At 39.9% G+C, this 25,679-nt stretch overlaps 1 protein-coding gene across 7 annotated transcripts in view; it reads right to left on the reverse strand.

Moving 5' to 3' along the window:
• Positions 1–25,679, reverse strand: part of EYA4 (EYA transcriptional coactivator and phosphatase 4) — a 533,493-nt gene that overhangs the window by 180,989 nt on the left and 326,825 nt on the right. For 6 of the 7 annotated variants that reach the window (XM_077289339.1, XM_077289336.1, XM_077289340.1 and 3 more), the window contains one exon: positions 7,758–7,824. In XM_077289339.1, coding sequence (XP_077145454.1) covers positions 7,758–7,824 — 67 coding nt within the window. Of the gene's footprint in view, positions 1–7,757; positions 7,825–8,246; positions 8,259–25,679 lie in introns of those variants that run through there. The other variant, XM_077289341.1, reaches the window with a different exon arrangement.

Genomic DNA, 25,679 nt, shown 5'->3' on the forward strand with positions numbered 1-25,679 from the left:
ATGAAATAATAGTCTAAATATTGAAGCATTGAACTTATGTAGGCAAAAGAAAACTGTAAAAACAATCAGATTCAGTGGGTTTTGTAAGTAAAATGTTTGTGTTTTATTAACAATGTAAGATCTGACCAACAGGAATGGTATACTACTATGAAGACAAATCCCCATATAAATGTTGATAAGGTAACACTTAGGTTAACACTTTTACAATTTACATGTGGTGGCGAAAAAGAGCATAAGCCAAATTCAAAATCTTGATAAAACAAAGGTCATTAATTAGATTTGTAGAAAAACGTATTCAACATTTTATTTATAGCAAAAATAATACACAATAAAAAAGTTAAAGTGTAAAACATGGATTGCACACTGAAAAGACGTCAAACAGTAAGAGAGGACACATAATGCACAAAAACACAAAACAATTGCTTTACTTTAATGAGCGGTACCATGTGACCGCTGAACAGAGGAGCAAGCTGCCGGCACGCACCAGAGACCATTGAAGAAGCAGGGACTTGCAGATCGCGTCAGTAGGGGGTGAGTATGATGGAGGAGGGTGAGCCATGCAATATTCACCTGTCCCCATTCCACCGCTGCTCTCTGTCTTTTTCAAATTTACCAGTAGCTGCTGCATTTTCCACCCTAGGCTTATACTCTATTCATTAAATTTTCCTATTTTTTTGTGGCAAAATTAGGGGTCTCATCTTATACTCGGGACTTATACTCGAGTATATACAATAGATACCAATAGTGCATGAAAATAACATAGGGTAATAAAGCTAGCATAAACTTGATCAAAAAAATCATAAGAGCTATCCCACTGCATCAAGGTGACTCTGCTCATGACTGTCCTAACCTTTAGTATTAAGATGACATTTACATCATTTGACATATAGTAAGGTTTTAATACTAGAGGTTGAAACCTTCCCGAATAGGGTCACCTTGATGCGGTGGCATGGATTTATGCTTTTTGTGATAAAAATATGTGAACTAACTACCCAATGTTATTTTTATGCACTATTGCTATTTTTTGCTTACTACAGGGTATTTGCTTATTTTGTTTTTATCTTGAGTTTTGTCTGTTTAGTGGCCAGTGTGAGCATGATCTTATTAATAATAAAATGGATAAAGAGATCTTTTGGAAGTGGGCAAATTATGGGTCAAATAATATGGTATAAAATAAAAGACAAGAAGGCCAAGCACTAAGACCATCACGTCATGTTATCTGAGGTACGGTACACACGTGGTAAATGGCATGTTAACTTTGCATTCAGGAAAACAGCGACGAGTTAAGAGAACCACAGCAACTCTGAATAATAAGGATTTTTACAGGTAAGTACTTAGTCTTTAAAAATAATGTATTCCATCCCTATCTGACGATTCACCTCTAACATGGCAACAAAATCTGTACCAAAATCATAATGTATTATTCCAGCTTTAGAGAGCTAGCAAAAAAATACAAATTGTTCCAAGAAAGGAATGCTCTGTATTACAGCAACCAAAGGAACATGACATGTATGAAATCCAATAACAAAAATGTCTATATGCCAGTGTATCACACCTTCATACATCAGAAACGTTTTACAGAACAGTAACATGCTTGTGGGCACTATGCCTAAAACCAATAAACCCGCTGTATTTTGACTGCTCCAAATTCACACAACCCTATATTCAGCATTCTACTAAGTGTATGCTCACTATACTTAGAAGAGAATAGTGGTTTGTCCATTTAAATACACAGTCACTAGGATCCCATTTATATTATTTATCATATAAATTGCTTTCATAATTCAGACAGCATCAAATTAAGGTAGGTTGCAATTGATTTGCTTTGTATTTCTTCTGTCCTTACAGTGCAATGAGAGCTATTACTTTTTATAATTTACAGTAGATTTTCATGGGATTTAACCAACAGTGCTTGCCCAGACGCTGGCCGACTTTACGAAGTAGTTACATGCCAAGACAAGGATTAACTCTTAACATACCAGTCTGCTCACACCAGCCCATTATTTATATACAACAGTTAGCTGCTTACCCCTACCTTCTCTCTCAGTTCCTGACAAGCTGTTTTTTATCAATGCTGCAGAATCACAATCTGAGAAGTTATAAGAAAAACCTCATACAAAGAAAAAATCAATACTGTAGATTCCAACAAAATGAATTGTTTTATTCAAAGTCCATTAAAATATACCGGCATAACAAGAGAACAAGATGTTGACACTTTACAATCTTCCGGTCTTAGTTGTAACATATACACCACATGCGTGAATAAAGGAGGAGGAAGACGATAACACTGCTTTGAAGGAGTGGATGCTCAAGGAAAGGACTGCAGTCCTAACGTAGACATGAAAACTTCAGCACTGAAAAGGATGAATAATAGAAATTCTTGATGTAATAAGTGAATTTTATCAATCTTGAAAGTGATAAATAAGGTCCAATGTTTCGACATTCATGCACCCTATTCTGGCTCTTCTAATAGATATCCTTGATAATGACCGCTGTCAGTTGAAACATTGGATCTTTTCTATAACTTACCAGATCAATAAAATTTACTTATCACAGTAAGAATTTCTATTATTCTTCTTTTTTGGTGCTGAGGTTTTCATGCCTACATACAGTGAAGGAAATAATTATTTGATCCCTTGCTGATTTTGTAAGTTTGCCCACTGACAAAGACATGAACAGTCTATAATTTTAAGGGTAGGTTAGTTTAAACATTGAGAGATAGAATGTCAAAAATAAAATCCATAAAATCACATTGTATAAATTATATAAATTTATTTGCATTTTGCAGTGAGAAATAAGAATTTGATCCCTCTGGCAAACAAGACTTAAGACACTTGATGTTAAAACCCTTGTTGGTAAACACAGCAGACGTCTTTTGTAGTTGATGATGAGATTTGCGCACATGTCAGGAGGAATTTTGGTCCACTCCTCTTTGTAGATCATATCTAAATCATTAAGATTTTGAAGCTGTCGCTTTGCAACTCAGAGATTCAACTCCCTTCAAAAGTTTTCTATGGGATTAGGGTCTGGAGACTGGTTAGGCCGCTCCTTGACCTTAATGTGCTTCTTTTTGAGACACTCCTTTTTTGCCTTCACAGTAAGAAAGAAAAACTGGCGCACTACCAGTGTATAGAATATCAGGGGTGCAAACTAGCGGTAATAAAGTCTGAGAGCTGGACGCCTTGTTCTTTGGCACAAATGTAAGCTCATTCATGGCCTAAATCTTCATGTGCCATCTTTGGCTACTTTGCTTGGGTCTCTTGGGGTACATTTATCCCTGCGAATGCTGACAGGTTGGCCATTTCTTTGTATTCTTATTGGCTGGTATAGGGCTATTATAGCTTCTGCCATACAAATATCAGCATACTGTTTTTGCTCTGGGCACACCAGTCTCCCTTGTGATTTTTTGTATATTATCAGAATACCTTTCCATCTACAGGGTAGTTTAGGGGTCACTGTGATCTGGGTGTTGGATCAGCAGCATTGTTGCTTGTATGTGCACTTCCAGTTTTGTATTGGTACAATTATATATTACATAATTCCATGCACCTTTGCAATTGTGTGGGAATAGATGTGTGTGTGGGGGTGTTTTGGTTGGTATTGTTTTTAATTGTTTTTATGCGGTTTTCAAATAAAAGTTTACCTTTTTATACATCATTTAACAGTGGTGTGCATTCTCTATGGTGGTTTTCTTTCTCTTTTTGTTTTCATCACTCCTTTTTTGCCTTGGCTGTATGTTTTGGGTCATTGTCTGGCTGGAAGATCCAGTCACGACCTATTTTTAATGTCCTGGCGGAGGGAAGGAGGTTGTCACTCAGGATTTTACGGTACATGGCTTCATCTATTCTCCCATTGATGTGGTGAAGTAGTCCTTTGCCCTTAGCAGAAAACACCCCCAAAACATTATGCTTCCACCTCCATGCTTGAAAGTGGGGGCAGTGTTCTTTGAGTGATAGGCAGCATTTCTCTTCCTCCATACACGGCAAGGTGAGTTAATGCCAAAGAGCTCAATTTTTGCCTCATCTGACCACTGCACCTTCTCCCAATCACCCACAGAATAATCCAGGTGTTTATTTGCAAACTTCAGATGGGCTTGCACATGTGTCTTTTTGACCAGAGGGACCTTGCGGGCACTGTACGATTTTAACCCTTTACAGCGTAATGTGCTACCAATGGTTTTCTTGGTGACTGTGGTCCCATCTGCCTTGAGGTCATTAACAAGTTCCCCCATGTAGTTTTAGGCTGATCTGTCACCTTCCTCATGATCAAGGATACCCCGCGAGGTGAGATTTTGCATGGTGCCCCAGATCAATTTAGTTTGACAATCATTTTGTATTTCTTTCATTTCAAACTATTGCACCAACAGTTGTCTCCTTCCCTCCCAGTGTCTTACTTATGGTTTTGTAGCCCATTCCAGCTTTGTGCAGGTCTATGATCTTGTCCCTGACATCCTTATAAAGCTCTTTGGTCTTGCCCATATTGCAGAGGTTAAGGTACCGTCACACTCAGCGACGCTGCAGCGATATAAACAACGAGCCGATCGCTGCAGCGTCGCTGTTTAGGTCGCTGGGGAGCTGTCACACAGACAGCTCTCTCCAGCGACCAATGAACAGGGGAACGACTTCAACATCGTTGAAACTGTCTTTTCACGATGTCGAAGTCCCCCTGCAGCACCCGGGTAACCAGGGTAAACATCGGGTTACTAAGTGCAGGGCCGCGCTTAGTAACCCGACATTTACCCTGGTTACCATTGTAAAAGTAAAAAAAAAAAACAGTACATACTCACCTTCTGATGTCTGTCACATCCCCCGGCGTCCACAGGGTTACACACTGCTGCTCAGAGCTTCCTGCTCTGAATGTGTCAGCGCCGGCAGTAAAGCAGATCACAGCGGTGACATCACCGCTGTGCTCTGCTTTACTGCCGGCGCTGACACATTCAGTGCAGGAAGTTCTCGGCAGCAGTGTGTAACCCTGTGGACGCCGGGGGACGTGACAGACATCAGAAGGTGAGTATGTACTGTTTTCTGTTTTACTTTTACAATGGTAACCAGGGTAAATATCGGGTTACTAAGTGCGGCCCTGCACTTAGTAACCCAATGTTTACCCTGGTTACAAGTGAACACATCGCTGGATCGGCGTCACACACGCCGATCCAGCGATGACAGCGGGTGGTCAAGCAACAAAATAAAGTTCTGGACTTCTAGCTCCGACCAGCGATATCACAGCGGGATCCAGATCGCTGCTGCATGTCAAACACAATGAGATCGCTATCCAGGACGCTGCAATGTCACGGATCGTCTTCGTTCTCGCTGCAAAGTCGCTTAGTGTGAAGATACCTTTAGAGTCTGACTGATTAATTGATTCTGTGGACAGGAGTCTTTTTTTAGGCCATGTGCACACGTTCAGTATTTTTCACGTTTTTTTCGCGTTTTTTCGCTATAAAAACGTGATAAAAACGCGAAAAAAACGCTTACATATGCCTCCCATTATTTTCAGTGTATTCCGCATTTTTTGTGCAAATGTAACCTTTTTTTCCGTGAAAAAAATCGCATCGCGGAAAAAAAAGCAACATGTTCATTAAAATGCGGAATTGCAGGGGATTCCGCACACCTGGGAGTCCATTGATCTGCTTACTTCCCGCACGGGGCTGTGCCCCCCATGCGGGAAGTAAGCAGATTATGTGCGGTTGGTACCCAGGGTGGAGGAGAGGAGACTCTCCTCCACGGACTGGGCACCATATAATTGGTCAAAAAAAAAGAATTAAAATAAAAAATAGTGATATACTCACCTTCGATGTCTTCCCTCCTCTCCACTGCATGCTGTCGCTTCGGTTCCTGTAGCTGGTGTGCGGTTAAGGACCTGCCGATGACGTCGCCGTCTTGTGATTGGTCGAGACCGGTCATGTGACCGCTCACGTGACCGCGACGTCATGGAAGGTCCTGCGCGCACACACCATCTATACGGAACGGACGCCGGTGAGGAGATCCGCTGTCTGCGGGTGAGTATAAGCATTTTTTTTATTTTTTTATTATTTTTAAACATTCTATCTTTTACTATAGATGCTGCAAAAGCAGCATCTATAGTAAAAAGTTGGTCACACTTGTCAAACGCTATGTTTGACAAGTGTGACCAACCTGTCAGTCAGTTTTCCAAGCGATGCTACAGATCGCTTGGAAAACTTTAGCATTCTGCAAGCTAATTATGCTTGCAGAATGCTAAAAAAAACGCGAAAAAAACGGAAAAAAAACGCAAAAAAAAAAATGCGGATTTCTTGCAGAAAATTTCCGGTTTTCTTCAGGAAATTTCTGCAAGAAATCCGGACGTGTGCACATACCCTAAGGGCTCATTTCCACATGCAAGGCACACGTCCGTATCTCGCATGTGGAAACCAAGCTGTGGAGCCGGCACTCAGGAGCGGAGCGTGCGGCTGCATAGGAACACATGGAGCTGCACAGCTCCGCTCCTGAGTGCCGGCGCCAGGGCTTGGTTTCCACATGCGAGATACGGACGTGTGCCTCGCATGTGGAAATGAGCCCTAAAGGTGACTATGTAAGACAGCTGTCTTTAATGCAGATAACAAGATGATTAGGAGCGTCCAACTGGTCTGTAGGAGCCAGAACTCTTAATGGTTGGTAGGGGATCAAATACTTATTTCTCATTGCAAAATGCAAATAAATTTATAAAATTTACACAATGTGATTTTCTGGATTTCGTTTTTTATATTCTGTCTCTCAATGTTAAGATTAAGCTACCCTTAAAATTCTAGACTATTCAATTCTGTATCAGTGGGCAAACTTACAAAATCAGCAAGGGATCAAATACTTATTTCCTTCACTGCACACCACATAGCTAACATACCTGCCTTAGCCAATGGGCTATCCTGTGCTATATGCAGTGGCAGGTGCAACTGAACTGATAACCTATCCTCTTTTTTTCTGCTAATAAGAAGGACTTATTTGCATGGTTGCTAAAACAAGCTTCACAGTTAATGAGGAAAACAGTCCTGCAATTTATTCTTGTTAACAGAGCACATCCCACAAGTTCATCAATAATGAAGTTCTGTAACATAATGCTGAGGTGTGTAACGTGTCATTACATTGTCAGATAGCAGAGTGTTTAAAAGGAAGAACTGACAAATTTATTTCTCAACAGATTTAAGACTAGAAAGCCTCAATGTAGACATAAATAGTCCTTGTGGCTCTGTACTATAGAGCCATGACAACTTCTTCTGATACTAGCTTGGCGTAGGTTCACTATGCCCCCCATAAAAGCCTATCAGTGTCTTATTATGGCTTCGTACATGTATAAAAAAGTAAGGTAAGATATGATTGCATAGATGTACATTACATGTGGGAAAATGTATTTTTTCCAATTCATGTTACAATTTTGAAAGAATAAAACAAACATCATTATTACTACCGTACCACTGTTAATATCAGGGTGAACATGGTCCAGGCAGTTTTATAGTTTAAGGTTAGGGATGACATGGTTGCATTACGGAGCATGAAATTCTTTGCAGCTGTTTAACTTTACCGCAATTTTCTCATGCTGAGTTTTAATACTACATTATAGATTTTCAGAGATGAAGCATAACTTTTCATGTCAGGATATATAGAACTTTAACTCTTTACATACTAATGAAAATGAAAAAAAAAAAAGAGCAGTTCAAAAGAATTAAACAGACACATAGAAATGGTCCGGCTGCTTAACGCAACTGTATACAGTTTGCCCCATAAGTTAAAGAACTTGTCACTTACTTAGAGGGATAAAGCTGAGGCGAGTACTGGTGTGCTGATCTTGGACTGTAGCCACTGCTTGTTATTACTGTAAAACATAAAATACGCTTACAAAACTTAGTACCATAAATAACCCGAATTCACGCTCTAACAGTTTTAGCATAGATCATAAATGCTGACAAAATTAGTTATTTTTGTGTAAAATAGGACTACAAAGTGTGGAAGTATTTGGTACGGAATTAAATCGACATGTTGGCAACAGCAATAATTTGGGGGCCTGCTCTGCTGGAGAGCTCTTCAAGTCCTAAGTACTAAAAATAAGTACACTGCCGATAGGTAAGACCTCACTGTTCACATGCATTTGTTAGAAAAGTATACTGATATATAGAAATATACTGATCTGACAGTTAATTTAAAGGATTCGCCTAAAAGTCACCATCACAGCTGGTTAGTACAGCGTTCTACCTTCCATTACAAGCATCCATTTCTCATCAATATGTGAATACTAACTGTGTAGCATGCAAGGCTGGTACTGGGTCTCTGCATCATCGACTTGCTGCAGTTCATCATCTTCTCGACATGGCATCCTAAATCTTTATCTTATGTGGACTAACTCCAAACTTAGTGCAGACGTTTTTTTCCTTTCGCGTAACCATCTGTTTCTATCAAGACAGATGCATGCCAAATATACATTCAGCATAATGGTGAACCCATCCCATCATAGAAAATCCATAGAGAAAACATACAGGGTAATGCTAGGCCAAGTGCTCATATTTCTCTTTCAAAATGATTAATGGAAGACACTTTTAGTGTAGCAAACATGTATTAAATCCAATTACAATCATCTGGGCTTCAAGGAAAAATAAATCTTAATTATCGGCAAAAATGCAAATAAACTAAGGACAGATTTTTATCAGGACCTAATGTACAGTGTATAAAACATTCACTTTTATGTCTTCCCTTTAGGGGAAAAGCCTAAAATGCTACATACCTACTGCACAAAAAAAAAATCTGCTGTCTATCTACTACGTGTGAATGTATTACTTCTACTACTATGTTTATTTGGGGGTTTTGCAGTGCTTTTTCAGGCACATTCCCCTTAAAATCCTCAGTTTTTGACTGACTATGAATCAGTCAAAAACCTTAGTTTTTGATTTATTCTAAAAACTATGTGCACAATTTTTCTTTTACATTTCCTGGGTGTATTCTGTAAAAGTCTTAAACATTTTTTTATGTTTTTTCTACTGTTTATTAAGCCTTTTTTGTGGTGATTGTTATTTTTTGACACAAATTACACTAGGATTCTTTGAGGCTTAAAAATGTGTGAAATATTGGAAAATATGCCCAGGCATATCCCGAACATTTTTTTTAGGCTTGCCACAACCTTTTTTTTATAAAGAATGGAGCGGCATTCATAGTGGAAATTGTCTGAAGAATGCTCCACTTACTTCTTTTAACAGCTTGGCATTTTTGGAAACTTGAAGTCGTTGTGTAAAAGAAATAAATTGGAGAAGTCTTTCTAGCATAGTTGGGGAACTGCACAAAAATCTCAGAAAAAAAAATCAAAGTGTGAACATACCATAAGGCTACGTTCTCATGATGAGTATCTGGTGAATATTTATTATTGTTGCAGATTTTCGGCACCAATTAGCTAAATCAGGCTACTGTACTTGGATTTTTTTAGTTGCGTTACAGAGTGCGTTTTTTATACATACAATTTAACTTGTTTTTTCAACTGCAGTTTTGGTTTCCATTTTAAATGTCATGTTTTAAATAAAACTGTTTTTTTTACATTTCCTATTACTTAGCCTTAAAACTTTACTGATAATAAATGGAATTCTAAAGAATTTTATGGGGAAAATCCACACGTAAAACCCAGAGTACTCACAAGAAAAATTGACATTTATGGATTTCAAAAATGCTGTGTAGGTCAATTTACACTGCATAGAATAAAAACACTTTGGGCATGGTATTTCTATAAATGAAATCCACTTTATTGGAATTGGAATGTGAAGTATATTTTGCACATCAAAAACAAAAAACACATTGTCGAAAACTCACTAAAAGCTCCACTTCCTATTTTTGCCAGGTGGTGGTCCTCGGCAGGCGCACTCTTTTTTGTGATCACTGTTATTCACCGAATACGTAACGAGACTTGATCATTTTGTCCAGAGTTTCACCTACCACCGGTAGCCGAAATCCCGGAGATTTTCTGACGCTATACCCCTATTTCTCAGCTCCGTTAAAAAGCGGCACGAGGAATAAGTATCCTTAACTGCTGCTATTAACAGGCATATCAGTGGTCATTAAGGGGTTACATAAAAATGCATTTTTTTATATTTCCTGCTATTTAGCTTTGACAAAACTTTATGTGCAGTTTACATGCGTTTTTAGTGCATTTACACGGCAGATTAGATGATTTTGTGCATGTAAGACAATTCGATGGGGAAAATCCGCACATAAAACTCAGCATATTCACAAGTGAAATTGATCTAATGCAGTCTAGTTTATGAAGCGCAAAAAAATTCTATAAACGACATTCACTTTCTGGAACTGTAAGTCGTTGCGTTTTTGATGCAGTGAATATAAATAGCATCAAAAACTCACCAAAGACTCATTGTGAAAACTTGGCCTTAGGATAGGCTCCCACATTGGGTATTTGGTGTGTTTTTGATGTTGAAGTTTTTTCTGCAGCATTTTTTTCCACGTTTTTCCAGCTCTAGTTTTTGTCTCCTTTTGGTATGTCATGTTTTACATAAAACTGCTTTGTATTGGATACTTCCTGTTGCTTTAATGAAATTTCATTAAGAATATCATGTGTGGACTACATGCTTTTTACATGTGTGAATTTTATCTACAGATATTTATCATCTCAATCAAGTCAGTAGGGAAAATCTATAGATTTAACGAGTAGCTATCGTAAGAGAAATTAGCATATTGTGAATTACAAAAAAGCATAGCAGGTCAGTTTATGCACAGTGGTCATGAGATTAGAGAAACGTCATACTTTGGTGGAACTGTAAGACACTGCAGAAAATTGCACCAAATGCAATTTACTTACTGCAGTGTTTCTAAGCATCGATTTATTCTAGGATATAGAAACATCAAAGTAAATGGATTAGATGGCGAGACTGTGACTGAAACCAATGGAAGCCCACCCCTATGTCTCATATATAAAGTAGAATATAACTATATACGTTTGAAATCTTTAATGATATAATTTATTAGTATTACTCCCATCTTCAGAGCCTCACAGATACATCATTTGTTTTGGTTATTATAAGGTCAGGCTCCTCATTGTTGACATCTCTGTTTTAGTTCCCATCCCTGATAGTATTTCCAGGTCTACCTCTCAATCTAGTAAGCTACATGCTGCCTTAACTCTTAATGACGGAGCTAATTTTGACCTTAATGACCAGGCCAAATTTTTAAATTCTGACCAGTGTCAATTTATATGGTAATAACTCTCGAACGCTTCAACAGATCCAAGTGATTATGAGAATATTTTTTCATGATATATACTTCATGTTAATAGTAAATTTTGTTCAATATGATTTGCATATGTTTATGAAAATATTGAAAATTTGACAAAAGATTGAACATTTTGTAATTTTCACAATTTAAAAAAATCAAAGAATTATACCACACAGAATAATTAATAAATAACAGTTCCCATATGTCTACCTTACATCTGTGAGTTGCAGGATACTCCGGTCACATGGGAGCACACAGGACACAGATGAAAGGATTAAAAGTTTCTTTGTTTATTGAAATCCACAACGCGTTTCGACGGAACAGCTCCGTCTTCATCAGGTGGCAGTATACAGAGAGTGGGCCAGAGTAAGTATATAAAGGAGCACCAACCAATGAGATGTAAGGATCAATTATTCGGAACACATGATTAGATGGGATCACATGATTAATTAAGATACAAGTCGCAAACGCAGTTTAAAAACATATATATCAAAAAGACAGGAAATAGCAAAATAATATAAAATCAAATAGAATAAAAACAATAAAATGCATAAAAATAATAAGAGAACGGGGCAAAAGTGCAGCTATTATGTGACTTTTTCAGTGATGAGATTTTACCCCTCAGGTGCCAGTGTGACAAGTTTAAAAATCCAATAACTTTCTTTTCTTACTAAATTGGTAAAACGATCAGGCATATCATTTGGTATCTGATCTATGATGGTAAGCTTTAGTGAACTTAGGTTCCTATTATGCACTGCAAGAAAGCGTTTTGACAGATTATGCATTAAATACCCATTCTGGATGTTCTGACGGTGTTTATTCATCCTTGCATGCATAGCCTGTATCGTCCGCCCGACATATTGCAGCCCACAACCACAGTTGATCAGATAAACTACATAGCTAGAGTGGCAATTTACATGGCAGTTAATCTGATCAAATATGATTGTGGGCTGCAATATGTCTGGCGGATGATACAGGCTATGCATGCAAGGATGAATAAACACCGTCAGAACATCCGGAATGGGTATTTAATGCATAGTCTGTCAAAACGCTTTCTCGCAGTGCATAATAGGAACCTAAGTTCACTAAAGCTTACCATCATAGATCAGATACGAAATGATATGCCTGGGAAGGAAAAAGTTCATCCAGTTTCTGATCCACAGGTCATGGAGACATAATTAAAAGCATGAAGTCTTTATTCCAGAAGAATTAAAACAAGTCTAAGAACGCACTGGCGTTTGAAACGAGTCTGGTATCATCATGTTTTTGTGTCTCCCCTACTATTCCGCCATCATAGAGGATATTTGTTTCCTCTATTTTGTATTTTTTAATTTTTCTACTGATTTTTAATTCTTCCGGAATAACGATTTCATGATTTTAACCACGTCTTCATGAATCTAAAAATTATCACTATTTATGGAGACAAAATAATTGTACTGCTCTGAATGTAAAGTAGCAATGGTTTCTCAACTACGAATGAATTTTTTTTTTAAATTAGCAACAGGTTGGCTATACACAAAAGTAGTATGCAATTGCAATGGCTTTTTATCAAGCCGTCTAAAAATTAGCCAATTTTTCTTAATGAGCAGGAATAGACTAGCTGCTTTCAAAATAAAGACATATTAAACATCTAGTCCCTACTGTCCAATGTACTGTAGCTGTTTCTAGAGCAGAAGCTACTCGTTGTAGCCCTAACGCTGGCACTGAGAGTGGATGATTGGGTTCCACAGAGAAGGTAACACATCTTATCCTGCTAATAAGCCTATTTGGACTTCCTTTATGTTTTCTTCCTTTCAGAAGCCAGGAAAAAACTTCCCCCATTTTGCTTTTACAACGAAGATCTAAAACCATGGTAATGCAGTAGTCATCAATTTGCTTGCAGTCATCCCACAAGCATTCCAGAATAATGCTTGCTATACTAACCCACACAACTGAGGGCTTTGGTTTTCATGGCCTTAATGTCAACGTAATTTTTACACAGACTGTCACCCTGTTCCCCTGCATGTGCCAAGTCTATTTCCCCTTCACATCCACCCACTACTGATCCTCCTCCTCCATATTTTTGAGCATGTAACATGGACTTTTAGAGTCCATAACAGACATATGGTAGCATTTAACAGGAGCAAGTTACTGTTCTTCCTCCATCCCCTTGGCATTATGGTGAGTTTTCCCATTTTTTTTTATGACAATGACATGGTTTATTCCAAACGTGACAATACTGATGATTCTGGTCACCTCTTTGAAGGGCTTTAGTAGAAGATACACATTCCTCATTAGAAAGGAACTGACACTTTCCTGGCCATATTTTCAAAATAAGTATTGCACATTTAAACTGAGGACATGGGCAATGCATTGAGCATGAGATACTCTGACCGACTGTATGGCAACTAGATGGTTGTGCGCATAGTTGCTCATGACCATTCCAAGTTGCAGTTCATGGGAAGTCAGGCAATGGCTGAAGTGTCGCTTTTTGTACAGTAGCACAGTAGCAATTCAACCGCTTGGCAGCACTTTAACTTGCATAAGCAAAAAGAATCACAGCAGTAAATTGAATCAATGATGTTTTCTATACCTGTTGGGGATAATTTCATTTCAATTTAGCAGGATCCAAAGGAGGTGTTAGAGGAAATTGAGAACTACCGCATAGTTTTGGAAACAGACACAGCTCCCAGACATTGAGGCTTCAATACTTATTCCAGTTGTGATTCTATATCACTGCTGCTAAAAACATTCACCTATTAAACCATGAAACTCATGTATTGTCACTGGCCATAGTTGTTTAATGGTATCTACAGTGCAGTTCACTTTAGAACTCAAAAGATAAATCAAGAAAGAGGTTTAAAATATCCTGCACTTGGGAACCCCTTTCTGTGAGTAATAATGGCAGCTGGGTATATTACAGTGAGGTGGAGTGCTCACCATGATTTCTTAAAAGGCAGTAGACTCCACAAGTTTGTATGCAGACTGCCAAGGATTCAACTGGCAGCAAAGTGAAGAATAAATCCCATGCACGAGATGCCTGCATGCATGACTCGCCATCATCATGTACGGACCTTTTCATGCTCTTTTTCAGCCTCCTTCACCTACAGCACAAGCAGCATCCATCACCTTCTCCAGAGTTGACCACAAAAAGATGATTTTTGCCCCAGAAGTTCTTTTAGCTACATGTTGCCAGCGCTGTTTATCACCTGGGGCAACACCCTCATCCTTAGATGACTTCACATCTTCAGCATCTGTAAGGTTCACAGGTCTGGTTCACCACATAATTATCATATCATCATCATGCCTGATTTATTTTTGGTGTAGGAAATGGCCTGAGTTCCTTTCCTCTGCCTGATTCCCATATCAATATTTCTCCTGGCCCAGAGGGCTACTAGCACTGCCAATGCCCCTACTACCTTGCTTGCAGATCCAGCAACTGAGCTTGGTGTTAAAATCATGTTCTCCATTTCCATACATCATTCAAATAAAGAGGCTGACTGTCCATCTCTTCTGATAAAAAAAAGTGTAAGAAGTTATTCTGGTGTAGTATGTTCATTATCTCCCAGGTTGCTGTGTAATAGGGAAATATGGCACAGAATAGAAACATATCATTGATGAACTGGAAAATTCCATTATGTACAACATGAAATGTTTTGGCGGCGGAGGAAGTGGACAATGCAGAACACTGACCTCAGTCAATGGGCCATCGTCAGAGGCAACATCATCCTTTTGTATGATATGAGTGATGTGACAGGCAGCCAATACATTTGCCAGAGGCAAAGGAACATAAGTGTGACCTGCAGTTAGTAGTATTACTGTCAGACTGGTTGCTGCCAGAGGTATTGATCGTTTTGCTGGTGTTAGTGGCTCCCTCAGTTTTTCTGTGAGGTTTTTTTCTATCGCATTAACACGTACGTCGCTGGTGCCACTATTTTTATTTGACATACAATTTTAACACAAGTACAATCTTTCATTTGTGCCTAAAACTTTGCTACAAACCCTTAAAAATGTGACATCAACCAGAAATGCTAGAAAGCAGCCACATGATAGACAAAGAGCCTGCCGATAATATCAGTGTATAGACATAAGGGTGAATGACCTCGGGGAGATCAAAATATCCAACACCGGTGAGACACCATCACGTGTTTCTCAATGCAGTGATCCAGAACACTGCCCCCATCCCTGATGGGAAATATGCAAATGCATGTAGAAAAGCCACGGAGACACCATCACGTGTTTCTGAACACAAGCAATGAATAGCCAGGTCTTTCACCGGGAAGGAACAACCACGGGAAGGGCAGCATCCAATAAAGTAAAACCACCTATGCCAAAACATGGCATTCATCCACAGACAGCTGTTTCGGGGTATTTGCCCCTCATCAGTGTGGAGTAGGAAACTAGTATAAACTATGTTTATAGACTTGTCACTAGGCACTGCTCCTATTAGCCAGTTTCCTACTCCACACTGATGAGGGGCAAACACCCCGAAACAGCTGTCTGTGGATGGATACCATGTTTTGGCATAGGTGGTTTTCCCTTATTGGATGCTGCCCTTCCCGTGGTTGTTCCTTCCAGATAATATCAGTGTGGCATGTACAGGTGCTACTCACAAAATTAGAATATCATCAAAAAGTTAATTTATTTCAATTCACATAAAGTGAAATTCATATATTATATGGAGTCATTACAAACAGAGTAATGTATTTAAAGTGATTATTTCTGTTAATGTTGATGATTATGGCTTGCAGCCAATCCCAAAAGTCATTATGTCAGTAGATTAGAATAATTAACAAAAAACACCTGCAAAGGCTTTCTAAGCAATTAAAAAGGTCCCTTAGTCTGTTTCAGTAGGCTCCACAATCATGGGGAAGACTGCTGACTTGACAGATATCCAGAAGTCAGTCATTGACACACTCCACAAGGAGGGTAAGCCACAAAAGGTCATTGCCAAAGAAGCTGGATGTTCACAGAGTGCTGTATCCAAGCATATTAATGGAAAGTTGAGTGGAAGGAAAAAGTGTGGTAGAAAAAGGTGCACAAGCAACCAGGACAACTGCAGCCTTGAAAGAATTGTTAAGAAAAGGCCATTCAAAAATTTGGAGGAGATTCACAAGGAGTTGACTGCTGCTGGAGTCATTGCTTCAAGAGCCACCACACACAGACATATCCAGGACATGGGCTACAAGTGTCGCATTCCTTGTGTCAAGTCACTCATGACCAATAGACAGCGCCAGGAGCGTCTTACCTGGGCCAAGGTGAAAAAGAACTGGACTGTTGCTCAGTGGTCCAAGGTGTTGTTTTCAGAAGAAAGTAAATTTTCCATTTCATTAAGAAATCAAGGGCCCTGAGTCTGGAGGAAGAATGGAGAGGCACAGAATCCAAGCTGTTTGATGTCTAATGTGAAGTTTCCACAGTCAGTGATGGTTTGGGGAGCCATATCTCTGCTGCTCTAGGTCCACTGTGTTTTATCAAGACCAAAGTCAGCGCAGCCGTCTATCAGGAGATTTTAGAAACACTTCATGCTTCCCTCTGCCGACAAGCTTTTTGGAGATGGAAATTTCATTCTCCAGCAGGACTTGGCACTTGTCCAGACTGCCAAAATTATCAATACCTTGTTTAAAAACAACAGTATCACTGTGCTTGATTGGAAAGCAAACTCATCTGACCTTAACCACATAGAGAGTCTATAGGGTATTGTCAAGAGGATGATGAGAGAATGAGAGACACCAGACCCAACAATGCAGATGAGCTGAAGGCTGCTTTTAAAGCAACTTGGGCATCCATAATACCTCAGCAGAGCCACTGGCTGATCGCCTCCATGCCACACCACATTGATGCAGTAATTGATGCCAAAGGAGCCCGGACCAAGTATTGAGTGCATTTACTGAACATACATTTCAGTAGGTCAATATTTCGGATTTTAAAATCATTTTTCCTGCTGGTGTTATAAAATATTCTAATTTACTGAGATAATGACATTTGGGTTCCATTGGCTGTAAGCCGTAATCATCAACATTAACATAACTAAACACTTGAAATAGATCACTCTGTTTGTAAAGACTCTATATAATATATGAGTTTCACGTTTTGTATTGAAGAACTGAAATAAATTAACTTTTTGGTGATATTCTAATTTTGTGAAAAGCACTTGTATGTGCCTCAATTTAACAATTTAAACTGGTAAAGAAAAGCAAATCTGCACTGTCATATGTCTCCATTAGCTGTAATTATTTGTTTGCAAACTTTGGATAAAAGCAGACTAATTTCCCCTAGCCAAAATGGACTACGTAAAAACAAATGCCAGGAGAGGGGAACACCCAAAATTCTGAAAATAGTTTAGTTGTATGCTGTGCCATTGCCAAACTGTAATTTTAAAATAGGTATGAAGAAAAAAAAGTGTGAAACTGGATGATTATTTTTGGATTATTTTGTAGATTATAAATATTTTATTTTAATTCCACCCCACCTCTTTTAACAAAAAAATAGGTTGCTATGTAATTTCTGGTACAGAAAACAATTTCTGGCAACAGCCAGCAGTATTGTTGTGGAGCCTGCGCTTGTTAAATTCGACTAGTAAGACAGTTGCAAAACCTTAATTTTTATTATATATTTTTGTATTTGTAACTAACTATTTCAACAAAAATACAATGTAAGTTACAGTACACTAATATACTACGGTGTGAAGTAGCTACACATTGTTCGGTGTTCGGTATGATGGATGGAGACTAGAGTTGAGCATTCCGATACCGCAAGTATCGGGTATTGGCCGATACCTGCGGTATCGGAATTCCGATACCAAGTTCCGATACTTTTGTGATTTCGGAAATCGGAATCGGATCCATCTTCATGTAAAAAATAAATAATTAAAATAAAAAATATGGATATACTCACCTCTCTGGCGGCCCCTGGACCTTACCGATGTAACCGGCAGCATCCGTTCCTAAGAATGAGCGCGTGAAGGGCCTTCGATGACGTTGCGGCTTCTGATTGGTCGCGTGACCGCTCATGTGACCGCTCACGCGACCAATCGCAAGCCGTGACATCATCGCAGGTCCTTCACGCGCTCATTCTTAGGAACGGAGGCTGCCGGTTACATCGGTAAGGTCCAGGGGCCGCCGGAGAGGTGAGTATATCCATATACTCACCTCTCTGGCGGCCCCTGAACCTTACCGCTGTAATCGGCAGCCTCCATTCCTAAGAATGAGGAGTTTAGGACCTTCGATGATGTCACGGCTTGTGATTGGTTGCGTGAGCGGTCACATGAGGGGTCACGCGACCAATCAGAAGCCGCGACGTCATCGAAGGCCCTTCACGTGCTCATTCTTAGGAACGGAGGCAGCCGGTTAACAGCGGTAAGGTCCAGGGGCCGCCGGAGAGGTGAGTATATCCATTTTTATTATTTTAATTCTTTATTTTTTACATTAATATGGATCCCAGGGCCTGAAGGAGAGTTTCCTCTCCTTCAGACCCTAGGAACCATCCAGGATACCTTCCGATACTTGAGTCCCATTGACTTGTATTGGTATCGGGTATCGGTATCGGCGATATCCGATATTTTTCGGGTATCGGCCGCTACTATCCGATACTTTCAAGTATCAGAAGGTATCGCTCAACACTAATGGAGACCCGATTTTTTCCTTCAACAATACCTTCCCCTGATGAGTATTAGAAACGAAACGCATTGGGAAGCAAAATCCTTGGGGTGACTATATGGTCTCGGACTGGTGTTTTATGTGGGGCAATGTAAGGATGGAATAAGAGATGCCTCCCCCATATATATGATACCATGATCAAAGAGCCATTTTTTTCTATGAGATGAACGAAGGAATATGAGGTGAGATCGTTCCTTTTCTCCTGTATATCGGTAACTGGATTTGTTATTGTTCGACCCACATACTATTTGGGACACATTACCAGATATACAGTTAGGTTCATATATATTTGGACAGAGACAACATTTTTCTCATTTTGGTTATAGACATTACCACAACGAAATTTAAACAAAACAATTCAGATGCAGTTGAAGTTCAGACTTTCAGCTTTCATTTGAGGGTATCCACATTAAAATTGGATGAAGGGTTTAGGAGTTTCAGCTCCTTAATATGTGCCACCCTGTTTTTAAAGGGACCAAAAGTAATTGGACAGATTCAATAATTTTAAATAAAATGTTCATTTTTAATACTTGGCTGAAAACCCTTCGTTGGGAGTGACTGCCTGAAGTCTTGAACTCATGGACATCACCAGACGCTGTGTTTCCTCCTTTTTGATGCTCTGCCAGGCCTTGACTGCGGTGGTTTTCAGTTGCTGTTTGTTTGTGGGCCTTTCTGTCTGAAGTTTAGTCTTTAACAAGTGAAATGCATGCTCAATTGGGTTGAGATCAGGTGACTGACTTGGCCATTCAAGAATATTCCACTTCTTTGCTTTAATAAACTCCTGGGTTGCTTTGGCTTTATGTTTTGGGTCATTGTCCATCTGTAGTATGAAACGACGACCAATCAGTTTGGCTGCATTTGGCTGGATCTGAGCACACAGTATGGCTCTGAATACCTCAGAATTCATTCTGCTGCTTCTGTCCTGTGTCACATCATCAATAAACACTAGTGACCCAGTGCCACTGGCAGCCATGCATGCCCAAGCCATCACACTGCCTCCGCCGTGTTTTACAGATGATGTGGTATGCTTTGGATCATGAGCTGTACCACGCCTTCTACATACTTTTCTCTTTCCATCATTCTGGTAGAGGTTGATCTTGGTTTCATCTGTCCATAGAATGTTCTTCCAGAACTGTGCTGGCTTTTTTAGATGTTTTATAGCAAAGTCCAGTCTAGCCTTTTTATTCTTGATGCTTATGAGTGGCTTGCACCGTGCAGTGAACCCTCTGTATTTACTTTCATGCAGTCTTCTCTTTATGGTAGATTTGGATATTGATACGCCGACCTCCTGGAGAGTGTTGTTCACCTGGTTGGCTGTTGTGAAGAGGTTTCTCTTCACCATGGAGATTATTCTGCGATCATCCACCACTGTTGTCTTCCGTGGGCGCCCAGGTCTTTTTGCATTGATGAGTTCACCAGTGCTTTCTTTCTTTCTCAGGATGTACCAAACTGTACATTTTGCCACTCCTAATATTGTAGCAATTTCTCGGATGGGTTTTTTCTGTTTTCAGAGCTTAAGGATGGCTTGTTTCACCTGCATGGAGAGCGCTTTTGACCGCATGTTTACTTCATAGGAAAACCTTCCAAATGCAAGCACCACACCTCAAATCAACTCCAGGCCTTTTATCTGCTTAATTGAAAATGACATAATGAAGGGATTGCCCACACCTGTCCATGAAATAGCCTTGGAGTCAATTGTCCAATTACTTTTGGTCCCTTTAAAAACAGGGTGGTACAGGTTAAGGAGCTGAAACTCCTAAACTCTTCATCCAATTTTAATATGGATACCCTCAAATGAAAGCTAAAAGTCTGAACTTCAACTGCATCTGAATTGTTTTGTTTAAAATTAATTGTGGTAATGTCTATAACCAAAATGAGAAAAATGTTGTCTCTGTCCAAATATATATGGACCTAACTGTATTTTGCTGATTTTTGAGGACTGTACATAAATCTTGGTATAGTGGTTTTAGTATTTCTACTCCTGTGTTTATGTAGATATATGCAATTATTTGGTGGACTTACCCACTTTGTTGTCTGCATACAAATGAGTGTTATTTAGTGTTGTTTACTGAGCTGGACTGGTGGCCTCTCAGTTTTTTAACCCCTTCATGACCTTGGGATTTCCCGTTTTTACATGTTCGCTTTTCGCTCCCCTCCTTCCCAGAGCCATAATTTTTTTATTTTTCTATCAATGCGCCATTTTCCGATACCCGTAGCATCTCCATTTTTTGTCATCTGGGGTCAGGTGAGAGCTTATTTTTTGCATGCTGAGCTGATGTTTTTAATGATGACACTTTTGTGCAGATACGTTCTTTTGATCGCCCGTTATTGCATTTTAATGCAATGTCGAGGCGACCAAAAAAACGTAATTCTGGCGTTTCAATTTGTTTCTTGCTACGCCATTCAGTGATCAGGTTAATCCTTTTTTATTGATAGATCAGGCGACTCTGAGTGCGGCGATACCAAATATGTGTGGGTTTGATTTTTTTACTCTTTTATTTTGAATGGGGCAAAAGGGGGGTGATTTAAACTTTTATATTTTTTTATATATTTTTATTTTTTTCACATTTTTTTTTTTTTTAAACTTTTGCCATGCTTCAATAGCCTCCATGGGAGGCTAGAAGCTGGCACAACTCAATCGGCTCAGCTACAAAGCAGCGATCATCAGTTCGCTGCTATGCAGCTGAATTGCAGGCTTGCTATGAGCGTCGACCACAGGGTGGCGCTCACAGCAGGCTGGCATCAGTAGCCATAGAGGTCTCAAGGACCTCTATGGTTACTGTTCTGATGCATTGCTGACCCCCGATCATGAGACAGGGGTCAGCGATGCGCTCATTTCTGGCCCGATGGCGGTAGCGTCGGTTAAATGCTGCTGTCAGCGTTTGACAGCGGCATTTAACTAGTTAAAAGCAGTGGGTGGATCGCAATTCCACCCGTCGCTATTGCAGGCACATGTCAGTTGTTCAAAACAGCTGACATGTCCCGGCTTTGATGCGGGCTTACCGCCGGAGCCCGCATCAAAGCGGGGTTTCTGACCTCGGACGTACTATCTCGTCCAAGGTCAGAAAGGGGTTAAATATAGTTAATTAAAAGTTAAATTTTAACTTATTGGTCCCACCCTTATAACTAACTAATTCAACAAAAATACAATGTAAGTTTCAGTACACTAATATACTACGGTGTGAAGTAGCTACACATTGTTTCAAGATCAAAAGTGAATATTGAATAAACCGCAAGAGCATGCACTATTGCAGTGGGATGCATGGTTGATAAATTAAATAATTAATTTGGTATTGAAAAATTAAAACATGACCTTTGTTTAAAAAAAAAACACGATGACATGCCTTTATAAAATATGCAAATGCATGTAGAAAAGCTGCGGAGACACCATCACGTGTTTCTCAATGCAAGCAATGAATAGCCAGGTCTTTCACCGGGAAGGAACAACCAAGGAAGGGCAGCATCCAACAAAGGAAAACCACCTATGCAAAAACATGGTATCCATCCACAGACAGCTGTTTCGGGGCATTTGCCCCTCATCAGTGTGGAGTAGCAAACTGGCTATTAGGAGCAGTGCCTGTTGAAAAGACTATAAACATAAGGGTGAATGACCTCGGGGAGATCAAAACATCCAGCACCGCGGAGACACCATCACGTGTTTCTCAACGCAGTGATCCAGAACACTGCTCCCATCCCTTATGGGAAATATGCAAATGCATGTAGAAAAAATATGTAAAATATAACGCAATGAAAAAAGCTAGGTAGATTCATGTCCTAAAAGCAAACATCAGTAATGGGCAACTGCATTCAAAAAGCATGCGTACAGGAATTATGCTGAGCTATTGCAACAATCAAGTATGCCAAAAATGTAGGGTTTTTTTACAACACACCTGCCACTTTGTGAAGTACACAGTTGTTTCCAAATTTGTGACTTACAGATATTTTTCTTAGGAGGTAAAAAAAATGTATTGCTCATATTACATCTCTCATACTGTGGGACTGTCCCGATTTTGAGGCTGTGCTCCGCAGTCCCGCACGGGACTCTACTTCTCCCGCACAGTCAGCAGGAGAAGCAGCATACACTGCTTGTATACCCCTTGTATTAGGCAACGCCCTCTTCGTATCTTCTTCTTCGGGGGGGGGGTTCAGAGAGGGAGAGAAGACATTCTGAGGTACGTGTGTGTATATATGCATCTGGCCCTGCTGTGCTTACAGTGGCCCTGCTGTGCTTACAGTACAAGGCAAAGCATAAAGTTGTAGCATACATAATACATATAGGGAAAATCATACTATATAATATATGTGAAAAGTATACCCTCCTAAATATGTATGTCACGGACTTCATAGGGACAACTGCCACAACAGAAATCCTAAATCACCACAAGAACACAGTTATATCCCATAAAAAATCACTTTTATTAATATATCTTTAAAAACACTAAATAGGCATAAGTGACAAAGGCAGGGGTAATGGGACACCGAACCACAATACACTGTAAACACAGGGACCTGTGAAACCCCCCATGGCTAATACACCCAGCAGCACTAAATGGTAATGGGATAACAGCCCGTAAAAATGAAAAAAATAGTAAATAAAATACAACAGGCGTGATATCAAGCACCTACATAGGTGCAAACCCAATTAAATATGTACTGTACCTGGTGTGTACACCAACTGGGGGGCCCAGGACCCTATTATGCCTATTTAGTGTTTTTAAAGATATATTAATAAAAGTGATTTTTTATGGGATATAACTGTGTTCTTGTGGTGATTTAGGATTACAGTACAAGGCATTATAACCTGGAGTAGTGGCAGCAGTTAGAGCAATCCAGTGCAGCCTGTTAGTCATAGGCACAGTATATATATATATATATATATATATATATATATATATATATATATCTAATTGTCTAAGGGTTTTTCCGTCTGTCTGTCTGTCTGTCTGTCTGTCTGTCTGTCCTGGAAATCACTCCATATAAGGTATGGTCTACAAACAGGATACCTTATATGGAGTGGTCGGCGGTTTGTAGACCATACCTTATATGGAGTGGTCGGCGGTTTGTAGACCATACCTTATATGGAGTGGTCGGCGGTTTGTAGACCATACCTTATATGGAGTGGTTGGCGGTTTGTAGACCATACCTTATATGGAGTGGTCGACGGTTTGTCGGGCGGCCTCGACCAATCAGAGATGGGCACAGCATGGCGACGATGATGTCATAATGGTTGCCATGGCGACGATGATGTCATAAAGGTTGCCTCGACCAATCAGCGACGGGCACAGTCTGCCGCGAATCACATACTACGGGGACATGCATATTCTAGAATACCCGATGCATTAGAATCGGGCCACAGTCTAGTATATATATATATATATATATATATATATGCATGTATCCTTTATATACTACAGCAGTTATGGAGTGGAGCCAGTAGATACTGGTGCTGTCAGAGTGCATGCAGGGTTTGCAGAGCTGGGCTACATGCAATGTGCAGGATGATGCAGCAGTGTGGACAGCGACAGGTGGTGAAATCTTTGCCTGCATTGTATGGAGCATTATTTGGGGTCATTATACAGTATGGAGAACTGTGTGGCCATTATACAGTATGGAGCATCATGTGGGGCCATTATACAATATGGAGCACTGTGGAGCCATTATACAGTATTGAGCATCATGTGTGGCCATTATACAGTATGGAGCACTGTGTGGTTATTATAATAATAATTTTTATTTATATAGCGCCAACATATTCCGCAGCAATACAATTAAGCGGGGACATGTACAGACAATAAATTCAACACAAGTTAAGACAATTTAAACAGTGACATTAGGGGTGAGGTCCCTGCTCGCAAGCTTACAACCTATAAGGAAATGGGGGGGACACAATAGGTGAAAAGTGCTTGTTATTTCAGGTCTGGCAATTATAATAAATAGGGATTTTCATATAAAGCTGCATGATCCGGTCATCAGCCCGTGTGTTTAAGTGCAATTGTCAAGTATCAAGTGTAGTTATCGTGTGCATGGAGGGTGTGGAGACAGATGAATAGTAGGGTGCAGATTCAGAATAATATTTGGAAGGAGGGAACAGGGCAAAGTAAGTTTACTGAGTAGTTGATGTGGTAGGCTTGTTTGAAGAGATGGGTTTTTAAAGCGTGCTTGAATAGGTCGGGGCTAGGTATCAGTCTGATCGCCTGGGGAAGTGCATTACACAGAGCTGGCGCAGCACGAGAGAAGTCTTGGAGGCGGAGGTGTGAGGTTTGGATTACAGGGGATGTTAGTCTCAGGTTATTTGTAGAACGGAGGGCACGTGTAGGGCGATAGACAGAGATGAGAGAGGAGATATAAGGCGGTGCAGAACTGTGGAGAGCTTTGTGGGTGAGAGAGATGAGTTTATACTGGACCCTGTAGCGAATGGGTAGCCAGTGTAATGACTGGCACAAGATGGAGGCATCAGTGAAGCGGCTGGTCAGAACTATGACCCTGGCTGCCGCATTCAAGATGGATTGGAGAGGAGAAAGTTTGGTAAGAGGGAGATGGATCAGAAGAGAGATGCAGTAGTCCAGACGAGAATGAATAAGAGTGACAGTAAGAGTCTTAGCAGTTTCAAAGGTGAGAAAAGGTCGGATTCTGGAGATGTTTTTAAGATGCAGGTGACGATAGCGAGTGAGTGATCGGATATAGGGAGTAAAGGAAAGTTCGGTGTCAAATATGACATCAAGACAGCGGGCATGCTGCTTGGGAGTTATGGTTGATCCCTCCAGGGTAATTTCGATGTTGGGTAGAGTGAGGTTAGTAGAGGGGAGAAACACAAGAAGTTCAGTTTTGGAGAAAT

The sequence above is a fragment of the Ranitomeya variabilis genome, chromosome 2 (assembly GCF_051348905.1).
Source record: "Ranitomeya variabilis isolate aRanVar5 chromosome 2, aRanVar5.hap1, whole genome shotgun sequence".
Taxonomy (NCBI): Eukaryota; Metazoa; Chordata; class Amphibia; order Anura; family Dendrobatidae; genus Ranitomeya; species Ranitomeya variabilis.